The sequence below is a fragment of the Echiichthys vipera genome (genome assembly GCF_963691815.1).
Source record: "Echiichthys vipera genome assembly, chromosome: 14".
In the NCBI taxonomy this organism is placed as follows: Eukaryota; Metazoa; Chordata; class Actinopteri; order Perciformes; family Trachinidae; genus Echiichthys; species Echiichthys vipera.
In genome coordinates this window covers 3,416,048-3,442,562 of record NC_139839.1, presented here as the reverse complement: position 1 = coordinate 3,442,562, position 26,515 = coordinate 3,416,048, and the positions used below count along the sequence as shown (strand labels likewise).

At 43.3% G+C, this 26,515-nt stretch overlaps 1 protein-coding gene across 1 annotated transcript in view; it reads left to right on the top strand.

The window, feature by feature from the left end:
* Positions 1 to 26,515, top strand: part of doc2b (double C2-like domains, beta) — a gene marked incomplete at both ends in the record, with an annotated part of 143,949 nt that overhangs the window by 94,404 nt on the left and 23,030 nt on the right. Inside the window, 2 exons of the mRNA XM_083927169.1 lie at positions 14,053 to 14,162; positions 18,956 to 19,082. Of these exons, the coding sequence (XP_083783295.1) occupies positions 14,053 to 14,162; positions 18,956 to 19,082 (237 nt within the window). The remainder of the gene's footprint in view (positions 1 to 14,052; positions 14,163 to 18,955; positions 19,083 to 26,515) is intronic.

Below are 26,515 nucleotides of genomic sequence, written 5' to 3'. Positions count from 1 at the left end.
TTCAGATTCACACTAAAGGAATAATGAACATCCATGCGATGTATAATTGACTGTGAATCACTCACTTTAGGGTACTTGTCCCCCCTCCCTCTCCCCCCGCGCCCCAGGCCCATTTGTACTCGCACTACCTGGGCCTCGGCGAATGCTTCTTGCTGTCCATACGTCATCACGCCGTAACACGTCACACGCATTGATCGCGTGTGTGTGGCTTTGTTTACAAATCTTTCCGTAGACCTCGGAGTTTTTGTGCGTCTTGTCGACACTCCACCTCCGCATCACACCAACGTGAATCTTTAACCGCCATTGTTGTTGTTGTTAAATGTCCGCGCATGGTCCCTCCTTCTTTTTACATGTCCGAACAGGTGGACATAACGCTACCGCCGTAGGGCTCGTGCTCGTGCTCGTACACGTGCGCACTCTCGTGCTCGTACATGTGCAAACGGCTCAGCTAAAGCCCACCTCTTTCAAGCGGGCCGTGGGCGGCTGTCGGCTGTTATGCGCGGAACGGGTGCACTCACACTGCTTAAAGGTACTAGGCTTTAGCCGAAAAAACGGTTTTGGCCCGGTACAGAACGACAGTGTGAGTGCGCCCTTAAACGTCACCAGATATTGATATTATCAGAACATTCAGTGCCGGCACCGCTCAGAAGAAAGAGTGTTTGTGTGCCGTACAATCAAAGGCAAAGGAGAGTTAAAGGTATTAAATAAAAACACCAGAGCGTCCGTGTTCAACATTTATCTGAGCCTCTCAGCACGAAAGATAAAGACCCAAAAGCTCACAAAGGAACAAAATAGAAACATTAAAGACTGAACAAAAGTGATGACTTTACAGAATGAAACAGACAAAACTATGCAAAATAAAAGAAAAAAGACTCAGCAGCGACCACAGGCCGTAAAAGTTCTACAACAAAAGGTCTTCGTTGCTTCCTCAATCCGCTCTTCCCAGGGCATGGAGCTAAACGTGCCCTGGACCCGTATCCACCCTCTAGGCCTCATGCTCCTGCTCGTACACGTGCGCACGCTCGTGCTCGTGCATGTGCAAACGTGCTTTACAAAACCCCATCTCTCCCAAACGGGCCGTGGACGGTAAGCGTGCCGCTCCTAGATGCGGTACAGTTGCACTCACACTGGTCAAAGGAACCAGACTTTAGCCGTGAAACGTGCTGGGGCATATTTTGAACAAAACCATGTGAGCATATGAATCATGGGACACCACAACTCCAAATAGACTCAGTGCATCCGTTAGATATCTGCTGACCAATGCCAACAGTCAGGATGTCAGCCATGTACGTATGTGCCACCCTCTATTGTTAGCAAGCAACGCCACTTTTTATGCTCACAGACTATGTGCTGTGCTTTTATTGTGTCGAGTATGCATCAAAACAGCATTAATAACCTTTTTTAATCTCTTTATATCCGATAACTTAATGTGTGCAGACGCCAAAGCTTTGTTGTGATTCTTGAGACAAATAAAACAAAAATGGACTAATTAGTGAGAACGCTGATGGAGTAGTGATTATTTAAATGAGGATGTGCAAGAAGCCATTCAGAAAGGGAGGAAGCCTCGGGCTCGACAACTGCAATGAAACACTAGCGTAATAATTGTCACACAACACATGGAAGAGGCCCATAAAACCCACCGACAGTCTGCCTGCTGTTGGTCTGGATTGGACAGCTCCCCCCCTTTAATCACTGGAGTTACACGAGGAATCTGCCAACCGTACAAACCATTTATGACACCCGTCCAACAGATCGGAGCCAGAGATTTCTCTACAAGCAGCGACCAGATTGCCGGGTATGTTCATCGCACCCTGAGGAGGATCCAAATGATTCCTTGCAGCAAAGACTCCAGTTTACACAGAGACAACATGAGAATGATGAGTTGATAATAACACGTACATACACTCAGTTGCTGCAGTTTGAGGCTAAAAATACTCCGAGCATTTAAAAGTAAATGACACATAATCACATCAGTAGTGAATCATCACTTCATTTGTTCTAAATGAACATTTTATCTAATTTCTCACAAGATAATTGCCGTTCAGTTTCAGGTGTGGGGGGTTTAACGGGAGTCCCCAGTTAATGATTCATGAGTCGTTTACTGTTTCAGATTATTGAATTGTGTCGTTATTCAAAACATCTGTGCAATGTTAACAACACGGCTACCAGCACTTCTAAGGGCGCACTCCCACTGTGCCACTGTCCCGTGCCCCGTGCTTTAGGGTCCTTGTCCTTGTCCCCCCCTCCAGGCCCGTTTGTACTCACACTACCTGGGCCAAGTCAGTTTAAGGTCTCTGACAAAACGCCCGGTGCGACCAGTATTGGTAAACGGTAAATGGACTTGTACTTATAAAGCGCCTTTCTAGTCTTCTGACTACTCAAGGCGCTTTCACAGTGTTTGTCCCGTCCCGTGCCCCGAGCTTTAGGGTCCTTGTCCCCCCCCTCCAGGCCCGTTTGTACTCACACTACCATAAAGTTACTTTCAGTCTTTTCTCGGTCAAGAAGGCACCAAATTAGAAATTGATGTTACATTTGGACTCCACTTTCTATACAGATGAATGTAACGACGGAAACGCAAAATCAACAATGGGCCTCATGTGTCCCTTAGTTTGGTTCACAATGAGAATCTATACACACATTTAGTACATTGTGCTGTTTACGGTGTGTCTGCTTGCAGTTTATTTATTGGCAAAGACTGTCAGCATCCTGTATACACACACACACACACACACACACACACACACACACACATAACGAGCATGTACGTTCTGCACCTGCGTGAGAGGAAATACATCTCCATACCAGCAGGCGGCAGCGGTCTGTCATTAAATAACGGAAACCAGGAGATTGACTGGACGGATAAAAAAAAGGCTAGTCAGCCAGTTAGCACATTAACAACAGAACCCAAAGTGAGAGAGGAAATAATACACACACAGAGGCAAACAATAACGCAAAAAAGTAGGAAGCGTTTCTGCTCAAATGGCTGAAAAACAGTCAGCAACAGTGCGGCACACATCGCAAAAACGAAGGCGACAGTCGCTCAGCGTCTGCTTGGTTTGTCCCTGCTTTTACGTCTTGGAAAGATTTGGTGAAATTGCAGCTTTAAAGTCAATTTAAATTGACTTTTAAAACTTTCCAACAGCACATTTTTGTAGGGTCTCTGACAAAAAGCCCGGTGCGACCGGTGTTGTTGTTGTGTGACTGGTTTCAAGTCAGAGAGTTTCAGTTTCCCTTCGTCATATAAAATTTAAATCATAAATAAGTCATAGAGTGTGGTCTTTACCTACTCTGTAAAGTGTCCTGAGATAACTTTTGTTAGTATTTGGCACTATAAATAAAATAAAATTGAATAGAATACGGGGCGTGCGGCGTGTGTGGGGCGACACGGTGATGTGGCGGTCAGCACTGTCGCCTCACAACAAGAGACAACTTGCATGTCCCCTACCTGCAAGATTATGGTCAAAACGCTAAAAACTACTATTATTTTGATCAATATTGAGGGTTCCTGGTTCGAATCCCGGCTGGGACCCTTCTGTGTGGAGTTTGCATGTTGTCCCCGTGTCTGCGTGGGTTTTCTCCGGGTTCTCCGGTTTCCTCCCACAGTCCAAAGACGTGCAGGTGTTCGGTTCATTGGTGACTCTAAATCACCCGTAGGTGTGAATGGTTGTGTGTCTCTGTTCGTCTCTATGTGTCCTGTGATAGACTGGCGTCCTGTCCAGGGTGGACCCCGCCTCACGCCTGATGTCAGCTGGGATCGGCTCCAGCCCCCCCACGACCCCGACAGGGACAAGAGGCTGAAGATGAACGAATGAATGAATTGAATATGTGCTGCTATGCCGTATTTGTAGGACGTGTCCCGGAGAGTTTCACTGGAGAGTGAAATAAAACGGCTTCCGCGGATTCGTCTTCTGCCTCAGTGAGAGGCGCGATAAAGAGGCCGCTGAATATTCCTGTCAGTAAAACAAGATGTCGTCACCTTCTCCCCGCGCGCTCGCTCTCAAAATAATCATTAGCTCGGTCTAAGAGCCTCATTAGGCCGCCCTAAAGAGGTCATAAGTTCTGCTGGCGCCGTAATCAGAAGTGAAGCTTCACGCTCCGCTGCAGAGCCACATCACAGTTTCACCTCCTCGGAGACTACAATCAAACACACTGAGACGCCGTAATTATCCCAAATGAAACTGTCGATTACTGTCAGGCAGGAGACGCTGCGGAGTCATGACGTCTCCGCGGGACCACGGGGTGATTCACTGCTGCAGGTGACACACGTGGCGTACGACGGCTACAGGACATGCATGCTTTTACACACGTGTGTCGTAATGTTGCGTAATCGCTCGATGGTGTGTGACGCTGATTAACAGAAAATACAGGAAGGAATCAAACGTTCTGCATGGACGTAAATCTGTTTCATCCTGTTTATTTTATTAAAATTAAAAAGCTTTTACATTTCTAGCACTGGATACACATGCACTGATTTATGCATCTGACTGTTTTGACTTTGAATTTAACTCTTTATTTGTTTAACTTTTTATTTTTCAATGTTAAAAAATTCAAGGTTAAAGAATTAAAGGCTGAAAATTTAGATTAAAGTTAAATAAAATCAATTTTTTTGGCCAAATTCAGCTGCAAAATTAAGTGTTGACATTTGAGGAACCATAAAAAAAACAATCGTTTCCATGTTTTTAACTTTGAATTTATAAAGTTGCATTTTATACATAGTTTAGTTTTAGTTTAGTTTATTTGGAATATGTGAAAAAACTAAATAATCATACAATAATGGGCAAAAGTATAACAAAGTAAACTAAAAAATATAAATTTACAGATCCAAAGAGGAGCGGGAAGAAGTATAAACTTATTTAATTCCCTTTTTTAATCAATATTATTGAAATATTTTGCCTTCTATCCATAAAGTAGTAATAACAATAATAATAACAACAATAACCACAATCATATTAATAGTAATAATAACAATAATAATAACTTCCCTTTGTCATTCATCAATTTTCCTTGTTCTGTATCTAACAAAGCATAAATCTGTTACAAAGATATTTATATTAATTATATTATTCTTTATATTATTATAATATTTAACACGTGCACCCGTCGCTGCTGGAGACTTCACTGTTTAGAGCTATTTTTTATTACAGTGTTCAGTTTGTTCCTTAATGATACTTAATAATCTTTATTATATTATTATCTCATAGTTTGTTATAATATTCTCTCCTAGATGATCTTATAATGTTAGTTTATATTTATTATATTTATACGAAACGTTTATCTTTAGTGCTGCAGGTCGTTTTTGTGTGTGTTGTACATTTGAACATTGTTTTTTTAATGTTGAATTTTTTAACCTTAAATATTGAACATTTGTTTTTTTAATGTTGAATTTTTTTAAACCTTAAATTTTGAACATTTGTTTTTTTAATGTTGAATTTTTTTAAACCTTAAATTTTGAACATTTGTTTTTTTAATGTTGAATTTTTTAACCTTAAATTTTGAACATTTGTTTTTTTAATGTTTAATTTTTTAACCTTAAATTTTGAACAATGTTTTTTTAATGTTGAATTTTTTAACCTTAAATTTTGAACAATGTTTTTTTAATGTTGAATTTTTTAACCTTAAATTTTGAACATTGTTTTTTTAATGTTGAATTTTTTTAAACCTTAAATTTTGAACATTTGTTTTTTTAATGTTGAATTTTTTTAAACCTTAAATTTTGAACATTTGTTTTTTTAATGTTGAATTTTTTAACCTTAAATTTTGAACATTTGTTTTTTAATGTTGAATTTTTTAACCTTAAATTTTGAACATTTGTTTTTTTAATGTTGAATTTTTTAACCTTAAATTTTGAACATTTGTTTTTTTAATGTTGAATTTTTTAACCTTAAATTTTGAACATTTGTTTTTTTAATGTTGAATTTTTTAACCTTAAATTTTTAACATTTGTTTTTTTAATGTTGAATTTTTTAACCTTAAATTTTGAACAATGTTTTTTTAATGTTGAATTTTTTAACCTTAAATTTTGAACAATGTTTTTTTAATGTTGAATTTTTTAACCTTAAATTTTGAACATTTGTCTTTTTTTTAATGTTTAATTTTTTAAACCTTAAATTTTGAACATTTGTTTTTTAATGTTGAATTTTTTAACCTTAAATTTTGAACATTTGTCTTTTTTTTAATGTTTAATTTTTTAAACCTTAAATTTTGAACATTTGTTTTTTAATGTTGAATTTTTTAACCTTAAATTTTGAACATTGTTTTTTTAATGTTGAATTTTTTTAAACCTTAAATTTTGAACATTTGTTTTTTTAATGTTGAATTTTTTAACCTTAAATTTTGAACATTTGTTTTTTTAATGTTGAATTTTTTAACCTTAAATTTTGAACATTGTTTTTTAATGTTGAATTTTTTAACCTTAAATTTTGAACATTTGTTGTTTTAATGTTGAATTTTTTAACCTTAAATTTTGAACATTTGTGTTTTTAATGTTGAATTTTTTAACCTTAAATTTTGAACATTGTTTTTTTAATGTTGAATTTTTTAACCTTAAATTTTGAACATTTGTTTTTTTAATGTTGAATTTTTTAAACCTTAAATTTTGAACATTTGTTTTTTTAATGTTGAATTTTTAAACCTTAAATTTTGAACATTTGTTTTTTAATGTTGAATTTTTTAACCTTAAATTTTGAACATTTGTTTTTTTAATGTTGAATTTTTTAAACCTTAAATTTTGAACGTTGTTTTTTTAATGTTGAATTTTTTTTAACCTTGAATTAATGAACATTAAAATTAAATAAATAAAGAGTTAAATTCAGAGTCAAAACATTCAGATACATATTTTTAATGCATAAAGACCTTATTTTATTACTTTTAATACATTTTAAATTAACATTAATATTAATATTCAGTGCTAAAGTTCAGTAGTTTTTTAATTTCAATAAAAATATAATTAAATATTTTTAAAAAGACCTTATTTTTATCAGTTCAAGGAGAATCATGTATGAGTAACAAGTGTTTGATGTCTTTAGTAATAAACCGAGCGGTCGCTCACCTGGTCGAGCCGTCCCTGACTCCTGTGCTGCGTCTCTCTCTCTCCCGTTCCCCGTCAACCTTCAGCTGTTCTTCAAAAACATAAACAAACAAACAAACACATGAACACAACGTGTGAGAAAGCGGAAAACAAACAATCGATCGCACAATTATTCATTTGCTTGCATGGAAACACCAAAAAGCACATTTTTACATCAGATTCTCTTGAAATAAAGCATATTTAGCGAATGCACGACTGCAAAGTGTCATGAAAAGTGTGATGAAGGACGGAGACGAAGGTGTAAACCATGTCACCGATCAAGTGTCACTGTGATGAGTTGGGGATTTAACACCCAACGAGTTTCAAATGTTCCGCAGAGCGAGGTCGGCCACTCCGGTTGTTAACTTTACGGTGATGTAACCTCAGCTCTACACCGTGTTTGGCCTTTGCGGAGACATTTAGTCGATCACTTAGGTGTGAATTATACAATGGGACCGTTATTTAAGTTAGTTTATGAGTTTTAAACTGTTGAAGGCAGAAAACTCTGACTAATCTCCGTCTTTTCTTACACAAATGTATTTCATTATCTCGGGACGGAGAGAGAGAGAGAGAGAGAGAGAGAGAGAGAGAGAGAGAGAGAGAGAGAGAGAGAGAGAGAGAGAGAGAGAGAGAGAGAGAGAGAAATGACTTGGTATCTTTCAGAGATGTTCAAAACCAGAACTGACGCCCTGACTTCAAAACCAACAATAAGAAATTTCAATATTAGGGAAACCGGTGGATTGTTACTCCAGGTAGGGAATGAGTCCTGACCCCAAGTGAAGGAGTTCAAGTACCTCGGGATCATGTTCACGAGTGAGGGGACGATGGAGCGTGAGTTTGGCCGGAGAATCGGAGCAGCGGGGGCGGAGCTGCAGTCGCTCTACCGCACCGTTGTGACGTAAAAGAGAGCTGAGGAAGGCAAAGCTCTGGATCTACCGCTCAGTCCTGGTTCCTACCCTCACCTGTGGTCATGAAAGCTGGGTCAGGACCCAAAGAACCAGGTCCAGGTCCAAGCGTCCGAAATGTGTTTTCTCAGGAGGGGGTCTGGAGTCTCCCTTAGAGAGAGGGGGAGAAGTTCAGCATCCGTGAGGAACTCGGAGTAGAGCCGCTGCTCCTTTGCGTTGAAAGGAGCCAGTTGAGGTTGTTCAGGATCATCTGGTAAGGATGAACCCTGGGCGCCTCCCTAGGGAGGTGTTCCAGGCACGTCCAGCTGGGAGGAGGCCTCGGGGAAGACCCAGGACCAGGTGGAGAGATTAGATCTCCACACTGGCCTGGGAACGCCTCAGGATCCCCCAGTTAGAGCTGGTTAACGTGGCCCGGGGAAAGGGAAGTTTGGGGTCCCCTGCTGGAACTGCTGCCCCCGAGACCCGACCCCGGATACGCGGCTGAAGATGAGATGGTTACAAATATTAATTTAACAGCTCCTTCACATCCTGGTACCCCCAGACATATTTACAAATGTGTATTAGTCTGGAACATCTCCGTTTATTTTCCATTTCCAAAGAGCGTTTTTAACGGTGCAGAGCAAAAAAACTCTGCACGCCAGCGACCGAACGTGACCTGCAGCCAATCAGAACAGCAAAGTTGAAGCGCTTGGTGCGATTTGAAGCGGGTAAAAAATGGCGGACAGGTCACAAACTTTCTAAAATTACAGATGTACTGAATAGAGAACAGGCACTTCTGTACTGCTGTCTGGGATTATCATAAAGTGGACATGTCTGTAAAGGGGAGGCTCATGGGTAGCTGTCAACAGTCAACCGGGCCTACAGGCAGAATGGTGCAAGTCAAGGAGTTAATGGATGATTGTTTGGTCTCTAAAATGTTAGAAAATGGTGGAAAATTACAATCGGTGTTCCCCAAAGCCCAAGATGACGTGTGAAAACATCTCGTTTCGTCCACAACTCAAAGATATCCAGTTCAGTGTCATAGAGGAGGAAAGAAAACAGAAAAAATTCACATTTGTGACGCTGAAATCAGAGGATTTTGGCGTTTTGATTTTGACTTTTTTCTTAAAAAATGCGCTCATAAAGATGAATCCGTTATCAAAACGAATCGCCAATCCATTTAATGGTTGACAACTAATTGATTAATCGACTAATTGTTGCGACTCTGATGTCTTTTGTGTTTGTAGAGGACCTTTGTGCTTCATCTTACGCTTATTTTTGAGTAAATAACAGCCGAGGACGGCGAGACATGGGGACAAACAGGTGAAAAAACACATCATACTGCAGTGGTTGTGCCTGCAGCATTACGATTGTCTGCGGAGGCTGAAACACACAGGGCGAGACAGGTACAGTGCAGGCCTTTCACACTACTGAGCAGAGATCCAGAGGTTCATGCAAAAACGCTGCAATAATTGGCTTGAGAGTAAAGGCTCAGCTGCTGAAGTGACTTCTGACACCTGTTGCTCATTGGTAGCGCTGCCCCCCCGTCCGTGAGCAGGTGGTGGTGAAATATTTTTGCCTTTAATGCATGCTGATCAGACACGTCAAAGAGAAAACTCTCAACTCTCTCTCATGCAGGCGCACTCTGTATCCGATTAATTCAAAGCAGCAGCCCTTCGCCGTACTTCACACGATGTCGGCTGAAGGATCTGAGCCATTCAAGGCTTCAGGTCGTCCGGCTTCATTCTGATTTATCGACATCCCTGTCCGTTCAACTGATCATCTCTTCTGCCAACAATGCACTTAATAATACCCAGGCAGCGCACCACCCCTACAGCCGGAGCACCTTGACTTTGGTATCGTCCCTTTCGACAGTGATGAAGTAGCTGAATGGACGGGTACAATATTAATATTGGCGTTTTATTTGAAATCGCATTACAGACATTATCAACCCTGTTTGTGCTTGCTTTTAAAAATGCGTCTTCTGATTACAAGTGGACGGCGCATTGATCCAATCACTTAAGCCACTCAACAAAGGTGGTCTGGGACGCATTTGACCGCTTCTTTTGTAATGTGAACGCTAATCTGTCCTGATGCGTCCCTGAAAAGGTCGTAACAGTGGGCGGCACGAAATCCGAGCAGTTGCCGTCAGCTTTCATGACCACAGGTGAGGGTAGGAACCAGGACTGACCGGTAGATCCAGAGCTTTGTCTTCCTCAGCTCTCTTTTCGTCACAACGGTGCGGTAGAGCGACTGCAGCACCGCCCCCGCTGCTCCGATTCTCCGGCCAAACTCACGCTCCATCGTCCCCTCACTCGTGAACAAGATCCCGAGGTCCTTGAACTCCTTTACTTGGAGTAAGGACTCATTCTCTACCTGGAGTAACAATCAACCGGTTTCCTGATGAGAGCCACTGCCTCAGATTTAGAGGTGCTGATCCTCATCCCGGCCGTTTCACACTCAGCTGTGAACCGATTCAGAGTGTTGAAGGTCACTGACCGACGATCAGGACCACATCATCTGCAAAAAGCATAGACGAGATCCTCAGCCCACCGAACTACAACCCCTCCCCACCACGACTACGCCTCGATATCCTGTCCATGAAAATCAGAAACAGGATTGGTGACAAAGCGAGCCCCTGGCGGAGGCCAACCCCCACCGGGAACGAATCCGACTTACTGCCGAGGATCCGGACACAGCTCTCGCTTTGGGTGTACAGAGATTGGATGGCCCACAGAAGTGACCCCCTCACCCCATACTCCCGCAGCACCGCACTCCTTGCATCAAAACAGTCGTCCACAAATCCACAGGGGACGTCACGGTGGCACGTCCATCTCTTACAGTCTGAGGTAGGAACTGAGGACAGGACTTAATAAAATCCACAAGATTCGCCATTTAATTAAGTTAAAAATGGGTTTGCGCTTTTATACAAATTATGTTCACCCTGCAGTGTCAGCCTCAGTGTGTGTGTGTGTGTGTGCGCGTGTGTGTGTGTGTGTTCGACAGCCTTCTTCCTGTGGGAATCAACCGCTGATTGAGGGAGAAACAATCAGCGAGAGCTTTATTACGTGGATCCCTGCCATCAGACCTGCAAATAATCACACCAGCTAATTGATTAACTCCGCAGAATCACATGTCCTCACCCGTGACTCACAACACGGTATCATCATCATCACCTTGTCATTTATTCAGCGGATTTCTCGCAGGACTTCCTCACACAGTATTACACTGATGAAGCCGTGTCGCTACTCATTTTCACCTTGCTCAATTGCAATTGATGCAACTCGGACAAAGAACGTCAGGAGAAATGTATGTATGCAAGTCTGTTTTTATCTATATCTAGAATTCTTGACAATCAAACTGTTTGTCTGATGCATGTAAAACAAAAAGACCACGCTCTATGACTTATTTATGTGTTTAAAGAGACCCGACAATTCCTCCAAGAGCAGCAGCGAGTCGCACCGTGTACAGAATCCTACGAAGTACCGGAAGTAAACAAGCCGCCATTGCTGCGGTGGCGTCTCCTTCTAGTGTGTGTGCAGTTGAATGGGAGCTGTGATTAGAAGTGAAGCTTTTCTCCAACCTTCCCAAACCTTTACTTCATGAAGAGCGCCCCTGTCTGAGGCCGTACGGTCTACATGGATTCAAACCTTTACCTGTGCCTAGACAGGGGCGCTCTTCATGAGGTAAAGGTTTGAATCCATGTAGACCGTACCGCCTCAGACGGGGGCGCTCTTCATGAGGTAAAGGTTTGAATCCACGTAGACCGTACCGCCTCAGACGGGGGCGCTCTTCATGAGGTAAAGGTTTGAATCCATGTAGACCGTACGGCCTCAGACGGGGGCGCTCTTCATGAGGTAAAGGTTTGAATCCATGTAGACCGTACGGCCTCAGACGGGGGCGCTCTCCATGAGGTAAAGGTTTGAATCCATGTAGACCGTACGGCCTCAGACAGGGGCGCTCTTCATGAGGTAAAGGTTTGAATCCATGTAGACCGTACGGCCTCAGACAGGGGCGCTCTTCATGAGGTAAAGGTTTGAATCCCTGTAGACCGTACGGCCTCAGACGGGGGCGCTCTTCATGAGGTAAAGGTTTGAATCCATGTAGACCGTACGGCCAAAGACAGGGGCGCTCTTCATGAGGTAAAGGTTTGAATCCCTGTAGACCGTACGGCCTCAGACGGGGGCGCTCTTCATGAGGTAAAGGTTTGAATCCACGTAGACCGTACGGCCTCAGACAGGGGCGCTCTTCATGAGGTAAAGGTTTGAATCCATGTAGACCGTACGGCCTCAGACGGGGGCGCTCTTCATGAGGTAAAGGTTTGAATCCGTGTAGACCGTACGGCCTCAGACGGGGGCGCTCTTCATGAGGTAAAGGTTTGAATCCCTGTAGACCGTACGGCCTCAGACAGGGGCGCTCTCCATGAGGTAAAGGTTTGAATCCATGTAGACCTTACGGCCTCAGACGGGGCGCTCTTCATGAGGTAAAGGTTTGAATCCCTGTAGACCGTACGGCCTCAGACGGGGGCGCTCTTCGTGAGGTAAAGGTTTGAATCCGTGTAGATCGTACGACAGGTAAAAGTAGAAATGGTTCACTTCTAATGACAGCTCCCATTCAAGCGCGCACACAGGAGGGAGACGCCACGGCAGCAATGGCGGCGGCGCTAGATGGCGAAACACACAAACAGCTCACCGGATTCATCTAGAATATAAATAATAAAAATTTCTGCATACAGTATCTTATCCAGCAATCCTGTGCAAACAGCGGCAATTTACGATATTAAATTGAATTTGCATTGATAAAAATTGAACTCCTTCCATAACCTGTGACACACAATATTAATATAAATATCTCGGCCTAAATTACAGCCTTTAAAAATCCGTGTCAGGCCCCGTTTTGGCGAGGGAAAAACCAACATGTCCATTTTCAAAAGGGGTCAGTTGACCTCTGACCTCTGACCCTCTCCTCTTCAAGGACACACCCACTTTATGATCATCCAGACAGTTTGGGCAAAAACATGCAGATTTTCTAAAATGGTGTAGTTAGTTAATAATTCTACATTATTGTATTGTTGTGTTTGAGTTGTACATCACTTTGGTCGACCGTTGGTTGTTTAAAATGTGCTTTATTTATAAAGTTTGAGTCTTGAAGGTCTGACTCATCATATCCCAGCACGGGTTTTTCTACGCTGTTCCTAAAGGTCTTGGCGTCTTAATGCGGTGCATTGTTGAAGGATTCTTTATCACATGTGACTTGTGTCTCATTAAATGTATTTAAGCGTCATCTGTTATCGGTGACTCAGGTGTGTGTTCCTGTGCAGCAGCGTTAATGGCATGGTAAATGGACTTGTACTTATAAAGCGCCTTTCTAGTCTTCTGACTACTCAAGGCGCTTTCACACTCGTCACATTCACACAGACGTTCACACTGATGGCAGTGGACGTCTACAGACCATCTAATCTAACCATTCACACCACATTCACACACCCATGCGCAGCACGGAGAGCAATTCGGGGTTCAGTGTCCTGCCCAAGGACACTTCGACATGTGGACCGGGGGAGGTGGGGATCTAACTGCCAATCTCTCAAATGTAGGACGACCCATTCTTCCACTGATCCACAGAGTGAGCAACAGGCTGCATTGCTTGCGTTGCAGCCTGTTGCTCAGGTACAAAGATTTCAAACCGTGAATTTGAAGCCTGATTAAGGTCTATGACAGGAATGTTGTTTTCTCAAAGTGCTGACAGAGACAGGAAGAGGCCGATCTGAGCCGTATCTTTGTGTGTCCCTGCTGATGTTCATTGCTTTGATTATGCCCGTCACTTCATGTAAATGCAGTTGTCTGTTTACGTTTCACTCCCCACAGCGTTCGATATGCAGCAGTGAGCCCGTGTTTGCACGTCTTCCACCGGACATCAATGCATTGACAAATGTTCACCAGGGACGGGCTTATGCACATTTTCAGGGGCGTTAATATAATTCTGGCAGCATTTCAATGACGCCTGAGGGATGAGCGCTCTTGAGCTGTGGGAGGAGAGAACAGCAGTTAATCAATAACCATGTTCAATTCTGTTCAATGGAAGACTTCTCTGTTTGCCTTTCAGGCCAATAAACTTCGAACCAAGACCCTGCGCAACACACTCAACCCTGTCTGGAGCGAGACCCTGACCTACTACGGCATCACCGACGAGGATATGGTCCGCAAAACACTCAGGTACTCACAACTTTATGTCCTGTGTGCGTCCAGAATGACAGAATGAATGAGAGAAAGACACATTTTGTGTAAGCCTGTGGATGTTCTCACTTGTCCAGGTCGTCGTTCTCCTCAAAGCAATTTCAGTCAAAAGCAACTGGACTTGGTTATTTGTCTAGGAAGACGTTTCACCTCTCATCCAAGAGGCTTCATCAGTTCATGTACGCATCTGACCAGGCTGGGTCTGGACCAGGACCAGGACCAGTCCCAGCCTGGACATTTTGTGTAAATAAGCTGCAATAAACATCTTTACCCACACACTCAGCTGTAAGTACCACATCACTCCCTGAGAGGTATCAGGTTATCGTTTCCACATGCTCACATGTTTGAAATCAAATATAAAGAAAGAAACCACACTAACAGCCAGCCCACAGAGCTGTTAGTGACTGTTAGAGCAGATGGGCGACACGGAAATTATAATTAGTATCTTGCATCCACGTAGGAGACGCACAGTGAGCATGGAAGTGAAAGCAGAGCTCTGTTGATTGAAAAATTAAAGTGCAATGAAAGTATTTTTGTTTGAAAAATCAATCGAGATATCAATATTCATTCATTCATTCATTCATTGATTCATCTTCAACCACTTGTCCCTGACGGGGTCACGGGAGGCGGGAGCCGATGGGGTGTGAGACGGGGTACATCCTGAACTGGACGCCAGTTTATCGCAGGACACAGAGACGAACAGAGACAGACAACCATTCACACCTACGGGCGATTTAGAGTCATCAGTGAACCTTTGGATTGTGGGAGGAAACCGGAGAACCCGGAGAAAACCCATGCAGACACGGGGAGAACATGCAAACTCCACACAGAAGGGTCCCATCCGTCTCCGTGGCCCCTGGGCTCCGACCCCTTGGCCCCTGGGCTCCGTCTCCGTGTCCCAGCCCGTGTTTGACGGCAGACGTTTCACCGGGACAAGAGTCCTTCTTTATCCTGGGACTTCTCTTTTTCTTCTTCACTGCCGTTTTTCGCGGCGCACGCCTCTGTGAACCCCGTGACGCCCACCCAATCACCTTTGTTTGTGTGATGTGGACGTTTCACTGCGACACCTGAGACCTGCCTCCCGTGATAAATATGACACCGTTACGCAACGAGTGTGTTACTCCACTCTTCTTTGCTCTGGTATTTTTACCAAAGTGTTAACACTGTAGCAGGAGTAGGTTATATAATCATATGCGTAATCGTTGAGTGAGCTACAGTGCAGTATGCATCTCAATGATACAGCAGGTGCTTCAGTTTCCCAAACTGTAACTAACTCCTGTGTGTGTTTCTACTGTCAATGTGGTCGTCTTACTCCGGCCTGAAGTTGTGACTTCCTGTCGGTCCCAGGGGCTCATTATATCACCAGCAGCCTCACGTGTTTGTTAACCACAGAGAAGAACTGAGTTGTGGTGCAGTGGCCTTGACATTTTTAGCCTGTTAGTCCGTCGTACGGTCGGTCCAGACCAAAACATGTCAACAACTATTGGATGGATTGTCATGAAATTTTGCTGATGACCCCCTGAGGTGATCGCCAGCAGGACCACGTGAGGTGGATTTGTGTTTGAGCCGAGTTGGTGGCTCTCACTAACCTGACTCCTCCAGATGGATTGATTCTCATTTGCTCAGCATATCCATCTGGGAACTCTCATTTGGAGATCTATTGGGGAGGGGCGAAAATCCTTGTTTCTGATTGGTTAAACCATCTGTCTATCACCAACATACAGGCCAAACCAACCAATCAGACCACTGAAGCGTGTGACGTGGAGGCAGCGTGGAGGCAAAGCTCAGAAAGGAAACAACATGTGGGTAAAGGAGATTTTCCCTTTGTGTTTAACGTGAATTTACGGATCAAAGGCCCAATTTCAGGAGCCCGGTCCATATTCAACAGAAGGATCCAGAGAACAAAGAGTTAGTGAGCGGCTCGCTCCATAGCTGCTCATCTCATCCGTGGGAGGCCTCCATGTTGTTTACACTCAACAGTCGCTTCTCATTTCCTCACTTTAATCTACCATGAAACCAGGAGCCAAAACGTGTGCTATAGTGTCCTCTAGGAGCCAAAACATGTGGTAAAGTGTCCTCTAGGAGCCAAAACATGTGGTAAAGTGTCCTCTAGGAGCATAAACATGTGCTAAAGTGCCCTCTAGGAGCATAAACGTGTGCTAAAGTGTCCTCTAGGAGCCAAAACATGTGCTGAAGTGCCCTCTAGGAGCATAAACATGTGCTAAAGTGCTCTCTAGGAGCATAAACATGTGCTAAAGTGTCCTCTAGGAGCCAAAACATGTGCTAAAGTGCCCTCTAGGAGCATAAACATGTGCTAAAGTGCCCTCTAGGAGCATAAACGTGTGCTAAAGTGTCCTCTAGGAGCCAAAACATGTGCTAAAGTGCCCTCTAGGTGCATAAACATGTGCTAAAGTGCCCTCTAGGAGCATAAACGTGTGCTAAAGTGTCCTCTAGGAGCCAAAACATGTGCTAAAGTGCCCTCTAGGAGCATAAACGTGTGCTAAAGTGTCCTCTAGGAGCCAAAACATGTGCTAAAGTGTCCTCTAGGAGCCAAAACGTGTGCTAAAGTCCCCTCTAGGAGCCAAAGGCCCATATGGTCCATATTCACCAGAAGGATCCAGAGAACAAAGAGTTAGTGAGCGGCTTGCTCCATAGCTGCTCATCTCATCCGTGGAAGCCTCCATGTTGTTTACACTCAACAGTCTCTTCTGTTTCACTTCAATCCACCAAAGAAACCAACGCTGATTGGTTCAAACTGGTCAAATGTCTCCAAATTTTCTCCGCCGCACGTTACCGGACTGATCTGAGAGTAACATACAGTGGAGCTCAGAGATCAGGGTGGGCTCAGGAGGCTAGGCTCTCATGACCGGCTGCTGGACGGCGCTACGGAGCAACACGCGGCGTCAGAAAGACACGCAGCGAAAACGCGATTTGCTGGAGCTTTATCTTTCCAATGAAAGGGACGTGTGGTTTCACATCATCCCCACCAGTTGAATTGACGTTTGAATCTATTACTTCTTATTAAACAACACATTTTTTAAATGTTTAACTCAGAGTTTTAATCAGAGAAAATTCTTATTGTCAGTAAGCCGTTAATTATAAACACCTCCACACAGAGCCTGTCATTATTCAGAGCTCAGATTCCTTTTTAAAAGCCACGCGTTCGGTATTGCACAGCGGGTGAAGTCATTTTTGAGTCTCTGCTCCTTTTTACAAATATTCTGCTCATTTTGTGTCGCTCAGCGGGGAAAATATGACTGTGTTGGTACTGCTGGGAGTACCACAACAACAGTGAACGTCAGTAATATCAGCGACTTTCCAGAGATGTGATCTGATGCACACCCGTCTTTCTGAACTACTCACATAACAGGGTCCCCAGTCCCCATTTTTCCAGGAACAATACCGAGAGAGAAGGCTCCACACTTCCAGGCAACGTTGTTAATTTCTTTGTGTAAATGGAAATCTGTGTCTATCACCACCTGTCCATGTAGCAGACTGTGATTACACCGCATCCACTACAAGCCACAATGCTAAAACCTATTACTCGTGCCATTGGGTGCACAAGGGCTGCATGTTCTCCACCACAGGGCGGCTGATAATGAAGAGGGGAAACACTTGAAATGAATCAAAATGTTTCACAAAATGAAGGTTTTTGTTAAAGGGACTTGGTTATTTAAAACATACAAACATGCGAGTACAGCAGAGGTATACGCACAGTGGATATTCTATTAAATGTGTTTCCTCAGGAGGGGGGCTGGAGTCTCCCTTAGAGAGAGGGGGAGAAGTTCAGCATCCGTGAGGAACTCGGAGTAGAGCCGCTGCTCCTTTGCGTTGAAAGGAGCCAGTTGAGGTGGTTCAGGATCATCTGGTAAGGATGAACCCTGGGCGCCTCCCTAGGGAGGTGTTCCAGGCACGTCCAGCTGGGAGGAGGCCTCGGGGAAGACCCAGGACCAGGTGGAGAGATTAGATCTCCACACTGGCCTGGGAACGCCTCAGGATCCCCCAGTTAGAGCTGGTTAATGTGGCCCGGGAAAGGGAAGTTTGGGGTCCCCTGCTAAAGCTGCTGCCCCCGTGACCCGACCCCGGATAAGAGGCTGAAGATGAGATGAAAGAATAACAATATTTTGTGATAGACTGGCGTCCTGTCCAGGGTGGACCCCGCCTCACGCCCGATGTCAGCTGGGATCGGCTCCAGCCCCCCGCGACCCTGACAGAGGGAAGTTTGGGGTCCCCTGCTGGAGCTGCTGCCCCCGTGACCCGACCCCGGATAAGAGAGTAAAGATGAAATGAGGAACTTTTAAAAAATAACTAACTTACAAACTACCTGATAGAGGCAGTGGTAGACCAGTACCTGCTGTGTTCTGGGGTCAAATCCCTGTTTCCTGAACGTCCCTCGACCTCTTCTCCCTCTCACTTTAGCGTATTTGAGTCTTTTGATTCATTCACGGCTGAACTCTTCCTGTAGCATAATTCCCCATCATCTTCCCACATGCTGATCGAGTCTGACAAAAGTCTTAAGAAGTCCTTGGCTGCAGATCTACCCGGCACTATCAGTGCTGTGAGGCCTAAAGAGGCAGCCAGCGGGAGCAGCTTTATCCTGAAGTGAAGACTTGTGGTGAGAATAGAGTCCCTGTGATGGAGGATGATGGACTCCAGGTGGAAAATGACTGGTTTTATCGTCTTACGCCTCCTCTTGGCGACTAAAACCCCTCCCCGAGCCTCACTTAATACTCATCTTCCCCCTCTTCCCGCTCTGTTCTTTCTCCTCTCAGGATTTCGGTGTGTGATGAGGACAAATTCCGCCACAACGAGTTCATCGGCGAAACCAGGATCCCCCTCAAGAAGCTGAAGCCCAACCAAATCAAACACTTCTACAACTGCCTGGAGAAACAGTTACCTGTAAGTACAACGTGCCGCGCAGACATTGGAGGTTTCGTGTGATTAATAACTGAATAATTAAAAACCACGCACAGGAACTGGATGGTTATAAATCGCTTTGCAACAGCTGTTAGATACAAGCTTATATTAATTTTGCTATATACTCTCTACTCTTCTCTCTGGTAATATTCATCAATAGATATTGCAAAAGTAAACTAATACACCAGTGTTTACCCTCCTGTTGCCCTCAAATTTGACTAACACCATTTATTCTTGGGGTAAATTTGACCGCAGCAGTTTAAACATCTGGAAAATTACCATAATCAAAGTTGTTACTTAAGTCTTTATGTCCTTATGTACTCTGAGGGTATTTGTTGACGGCTTAAATAGCATTTTAAATTAAACACAGCACCAAACACCTTCTTACACATCCATAATACCTTTAACGTGACTTGGGAAATATACAGAAAACTAAATGAATTATCGTACAGATGCACCTGAAATTGGATCGAGGGATATTTGTTTGTGTGTTTTAAAGTAAGTAAATCATTTTTAAGGACTGTTTTTTGTTATTTATAATATTTGGACATGAAAGCAAATGTCCAATATCGAGGACGGTGGCGTGTTCAGGGTCAATGCAACGAAAAAATATCATGTCAGTTTTAGGTTTTTCCAGTTTTCCTCATAAAATTAGGAAACGTTATTAAATATGAAGCAAAACAAACAGATGTCAACCATGTTTTTAGAGATGTTAGACACTGAATTGGGTCAAATTGACCCCAAGGATCACAGGAGGGTTAAATCACGCTTTCAATAGAATCGCATCATAAACTGAGATACAAAATGACGTAATCTGAATTAATAAGAAGCACAAACCAACTTGAATCTTTCAGAAAATCTGATGTGACATATTTTGAGTTTACATTTTGTACTAAAGTTCTTAATAAAAGGAGAAAATCATCAGTATTTGTCATTTGGGATGTATTAAACTCACCCAAGAGTGCACAAAAATAGGCTTCACTATGTGGTTATTTCATAAAGACCTGTTGCACAATAATTTCCCTCTGGATAAATAAAGCTTCTTGAATCTTGAATTTATTGAATCACTAGAAAACGTGCTACATTTAAGCCCCTTTAGCTGCGATATAATCCCGATATACCACCGCCTGCCGGGAGCTATTGCCTTTATAAAACTGTTTCCAAGTTTGGCAGATTTCCCCCCAAAGACGCTCGTCTAAATGCGGAATTACAAGAAAGAACGCAACGCCACTTTTGCGTCTCCTGTCCAGATGGTCTCCGCCTAAACCCGGCTTAAGATATCGAATGAAAGAGATTTTTTCCCGCTGATAGATTTAGGGACTACGTCCGTGAACATGATGATCCAAACATTTCCAGTAACAAAGAAGGAAAATAATCTCAATCACTTCAGAAGTTCAGCATCCGTGAGGAACTCGGAGTAGAGCCGCTGCTCCTTTGCGTTGAAAGGAGCCAGTTGAGGTGGTTCAGGATCATCTGGTAAGGATGAACCCTGGGCGCCTCCCTAGGGAGGTGTTCCAGGCACGTCCAGCTGGGAGGAGGCCTCGGGGAAGACCCAGGACCAGGTGGAGAGATTAGATCTCCACACTGGCCTGGGAACGCCTCAGGATCCCCCAGTTAGAGCTGGTTAATGTGGCCCGGGAAAGGGAAGTTTGGTTTCCAAGTATGGCAAATTTCTCCCCAAAGACGCTCGTCTGAAAGCAGAATAAAAAGATAGAACGCAACGCCACTTTTGCGTTTCCTGTCCAGATCGTCTCCGTTGATAGATTTAGGGACTACGTCCGTGAACATGATGATCCAAACATTTCCAATAACGAAGAACGTTTGTTTTTGTTGAAATCTTTCCTTCACTGTATAAAAAGATGCATTATCCCAAGCGGAGTGATAAAGAATTGTGTAAAGGAACATACATTATATGATATATGAGTATTATATCACGGCTAACAACCAATCAGATTGCTTGATTGGAGCCTTCTGTTTTATAACGTGATATATGTCGAGGTGTGAGATGGTCTGTGATGGGGTAGAAGATATCATTCAGCCCTACGTTCACCTCTACTTGTTTCCCTTACATGAAGTCTTCATCAGGTCTATTAACCGTCCTGTTGCCCTCAAATGTTACTAACACCATTTATTCTTGGGGTCAATTTGACCGTTAAACATCTGTAAAATGATCAAAATCAATGTGTGACTCAAGTGAAGTCGGGTACTTTATGTTTTTATTTAACAGAGTGAAAAATATCACTGATGTTAAACTGCATGGAGGGATTTCTGTGTGTGTGTTTTAAAGTAACTCTGTTATTTTAAGTGCTATTTTGTGTTATTTGTAACATCTGGAATGAAAGTAACGTCCGTTATCAAGGACAGCAGCATGAATTTGACCTCATATAAGATTTGAATTGTAAAATAAACAATAATAATAATGATTAAATCATCCAGATGATCAAACTGACCCAAAGGAACACCGATGCCACAAGTACATGTACGATAAGAACAACAAAAAATATATATAATCATGATAATTTAAGGTTTTTTATGAGTCGTCCCCATAAAATGAGGAAAAGTCATAAATATAAAGCAAAAAAAATGTCATTATTTAGAGATGTTACACATTAAATGGGGTCAAATTGACCTTTAGGAGAACAGGAGGGTTAAATCATGTACATATCTCACTGTATTGCTTCAATCCTCAATTGTCCTGAGCAATACACTACTCATTAATCTTTAGGCGGTTCACTGCATGACGATATGTCAAAGTTCTTGTTGTAAAGAGAGCAAGTGCAGGAAATATGCCACACTGTTCACTCTTCACCCTTTTTTCATGAAATCATTTCCACAGGGACAGAACGTAATTGTTGTACCCTGTAAAACCAAATTGAGATAATAATGTGTGCCGCTATCTCGACATTAAGACAAGATAACCAATCCCCCGCAACAGTGACATCTCAAACGGTGCATGCTGGTCATGACACGGAGAATATTAGTGCAATAAACACATTTATAGAAGATTACGTTTATGACATGATTGGTAGAGCATTGGGTTTTGAGCCCATGAGCGGTGGATTATGGGATCTAAGAGCATGAGGGTGGAGTGGAGAGAGATGGAATATATCCTTCTCAAAACTACCTACATACAGAAGTTTAAGGTAGAAAAAAGAAAAGAGAAAGAGTATTATAGTGGATCAAGTGAAGGAGTTCAAGTCCCTCGGGATCTTGTTCACGAGTGAAAGGACGATGGAGCGTGAGTTTGGCAGTTGCTCTACCGCACCGTTGTGACGTAAAAGAGAGCTGAGGAAGACAAAGCTCTGGATCTACTGCTCAGTCCTGGTTCCTACCCTCACCTGTGGTCATGAAAGCTGGGTCAGGACCCAAAGAACGAGGTCGCGGGTACAAGCGGCCGAAATGTGTTTCCTCAGGAGGGGGTCTGGAGTCTCCCTTAGAGAGAGGGGGAGAAGTTCAGCATCTGTGAGGAACTCGGAGTAGAGCCGCTGCTCCTTTGCGTTGAAAGGAGCCAGTTGAGGTGGTTCAGGACCATCTGGTAAGGATGAACCCTGGGCGCCTCCCTAGGGAGGTGTTCCAGGCACGTCCAGCTGGGAGGAGGCCTCGGGGAAGACCCAGGACCAGGTGGAGAGATTAGATCTCCACACTGGCCTGGGAACGCCTCAGGATCCCCCAGTTAGAGCTGGTTAATGTGGCCCGGGAAAGGGAAGTTTGGGGTCCCCTGCTAAAGCTGCTGCCCCCGCGACCCGACCCCAGATAAGAGGCTGAAGATGAGATGAGATCACCCATCTTGGGACCATTGTTCTCTGTCTTGGGTTTGGAGAGCGATGCATATGCTTTGTTGTCAATGTGGGAGTGTGGAGTGTGAAATGGCATCCAAAAAACACTAAATATGCTGCTGCGTAACTGGAATGAAGCAGTCACGGTGCATTCCCCGTTCTATGCTCTGATTTCATCGAGGTTAATTCAATGCAAGTACACGCTACACTTCCAAATGCACCATATTTTAAATGTGCGGTGGTGGTGAAAATATGTCATATACGCTAATGACAAAGCGATAGTGCCGCCAGCAGACATCACAGACCGTGGGCTGTTTTTGGTGTTTAAAACCAGCAGCAGTGTTTACAACAAGCAATATCACCTCTCCTTACACCTCTGGGGCATAAATCAGAATGAAATTTATATTGGAAATGTATATTTATTTATATTTTCCAATAGATGCTGTCAGTGCTGAAGTGTTTTCACAGCCTCCAGCACCTGAAGCACATCCTGACATGAGGTTTCCGTCCCTTCACTGTGACTAAATGTGGAAATAATGCAGAATATTAAAGGTAGACCAGCTTCGAGTGCAGCTTTTAGAGACGTTTATTAAAATGATGAACCCCTCGAGGTGAATCATCTAGTTTTTAAGAGGGTCCTTAACACAAATGAACAGAAAATACAGAACGTCAAAGCAGAACAACACTAGCTTCTCCCACTGACTCCGCAAAGATTAGGGACGGGAAGTGGTAAGATTTTATGGATACCAACGCCATTATCCCGTCTGCACGCCGGTCCAAGTCATTATTGATTCGCTTATTGATTCCTAATCCATTTGCTGCTCTTTGAACACAGTATAGATCAAATGAGAGAAAGTTTGTACATAATGAACGTCTAACGGAGAAATCTGGTAGAGTCGCTGACAGCCGAGTGTGGCTAACAGTGATTAGCTCGGGGCAGTACGGAGCAGGCATTCAAAGGTCCTTTTTAACCACTAATGCTGCTGAAAATAACAGCAAACCTCTGCAGCAGCATTAGAAGAGTCCCTACACACAAATGAAAGCAGCAATGGGCTCCTTCCTTTGGGATTGACTTTGGTAATCCACTGTAATGGACTTTACTATGAGAGGAGCTGGTACAGGGGCCAGTAGGTAAGTCTTTAAAACACTCTTTAATAAACTCTGGCTTCACTAACTACGCTGTTGGGGCTTTGTTGTGTGTGTAGGGACTCTTCTCATGCTGCTGCAGAGGTTTGCTGTTATTTTCAGCAGCATTAGTGGTTAAAAAAGACCTTTAAATGCCTTCACCGTACTGCACCGAGCTAATCACTGTTAGCCACGTCCAACTGTTAGCCACTCTCTCCGTTAATAGTTCATACGCCAAAAAAACTGTCTCGATGGCTTATTTGATGAATGTAACTTCTGAAAAGGACCATGGGATGATTTTGCGCCAGAATTACACTTTAAGAGTGTTTGATGACCTATTGTTGAGCGGATATCTGCATCTTCTAGTACCGGCAATATCCTTTTAACAGCTTTCTACAGCAGAGATTGAAAAGATTTAATCTACACATGCTGTTTAATTTTGATATTGCAGTCAGCATATTCCTGGAGGAGGATTTAACCGACTATCACAACATGGAGTGGCTTTTACAGTCGCTGTTTCAGTCAAACTCCAGTGTTTCAGGGTGTTTTTTCAGCTGTTGTGACTCAGTTAGGTTGCTTTGCTATTCCGGACCCCCCCTCTCATACGTTTCGACCTAGCGACGGAGACTTTAAAGCACAGTTTGGAGTTATTTTCCCATACAATAGACGCCAGGCAAAGTTAAAGCTCTGACTGCTGCAGGTGACAGAAAGACAAGAGCTCAAAGAAAGAAGCTTTCTGCTCCGTTTGCTGCTGAAGTAGCAGACGATAAGGAGCTCTGCCTCGACACTGGAGGGTCTGGAACGCTGTGTTCGGGGAGAATAGAGCATCGACCATTTAATCTCCTCTCACCCAGCAGACAGCAGTGCCCGTCTTGTTGGTGGATTTTGACTGACAGCGGAGCATTTGGAGGGTCCAGCTCGTAAACAAGTGCAGGGGCGTTTGTTATTTCTGGACCTTAATATTCTACTAATGATCAGAACGCCTCAGGAAATGTTTCCTTACTTGGAAGAGAGCAATTGGACGGCATGTTTTGATTGAGAGAGACGGTGGAAACCTTTGATAATCCATTTAATAGGAAAATATATGCACCTAATAACCATGCAAACCCTTAATCGGATGTTTTATTATGGTTGGAATATATGAGGAGCTCTTTTCCAAAACACTATAAATCCATTTTAATAGTTTTCAGGAAAATTACATTTTTTACCCAGACCCACACATTTGGTTAATATTCAGTTTTTCTTGTCTGAATGGTTTTTATGGCTCAGTCTGAACGTGTTGAACGGACGGACGACACAAAAAACTCTCCCGCTTCAGAGCGCCGCCATGTTGGATCGCATAGAACGCTCCCTGAATTCTGATTGGTCGAGAGTTTTCATCTGTTTTTAGCAATTTTTTTCACTTTTTGTGGTATTTTGCATCTGTTTATAGTAATTTTGTCACATTTTCGTGGTGTTTTTCATCTGTTTTTAGTCATTTTTTTCACTTTCACTCAGTCTGAACATGTTGAACGGACGGACGACACAAAAAACTCTCCTGCTTCAGAGCGCCGCCATGTTGGATCGCATAGAACGCTCACTGGATTCTGATTGGTCGAGAGGACGTATCGCATTTAGGCTAAAAATAGGTTTGGCGCTGGTCGCGGTTTGGAAAGGAACTGCATCTTGAGGAACATTTTAAACAGGGAAATAAAGAGATTTGGCAGAAACACTGATGAAGCAGTGAAAAGGTTCTGTATACAGCGAAGTGGCTCAAACTCATTTTTTAAAAATTTGGCTTTTATCTCGTTTTGGAAAAGAGCTCTTCATATTTTTATATATATATATATATATATATATATATATATATATATATATATTCCTTCTGTGCAGGGCTACCCCCATGTGAGCACAGAACATGGCGGTAACCATGGCGGTCTCTATCTCTTGTTTCATAAACGCAGCAGTTTGGCTGATTTGTTTTATGTACGTGATCATTGCAATGTTTGGTGAGATCAGTATTTTGAGAGTAGACTTAAAACTTTCCTCTTTGCTGTTATTATTACTATTATGCATTTATTATTATCATTAGTTTCATACATTCTAATAATCATAGCCATAAAAACATCGCATCGCAGCTTATTACTACTTTCCATATCATCGATTTTTGTTTACCACCATAATAATTATTATTCATTCATTCATTCATTCATTCATCTTCAGCCTCTTGTCCCTGTCAGGGTCACGGGGGGGCAGGAGCCGATCCCAGCTGACATCAGGCGTGAGGCGGGGTCCACCCTGGACAGGGCGCCAGTCTATCACAGGACACATAGAGACGAACAGAGACAGACAACCATTCACACCTACGGGTGATTTAGAGTCATCAATGAACCCAACACCTGCACGTCTTTGGACTGTGGGAGGAAACCGGAGAACCCGGAGAAAACCCACGCAGACACGGGGAGAACATGCAAACTCCACACAGAAGGGCCCCAGCCGGGATTTGAACCAGGGACCTTCTGGCTGTGAGGAGAC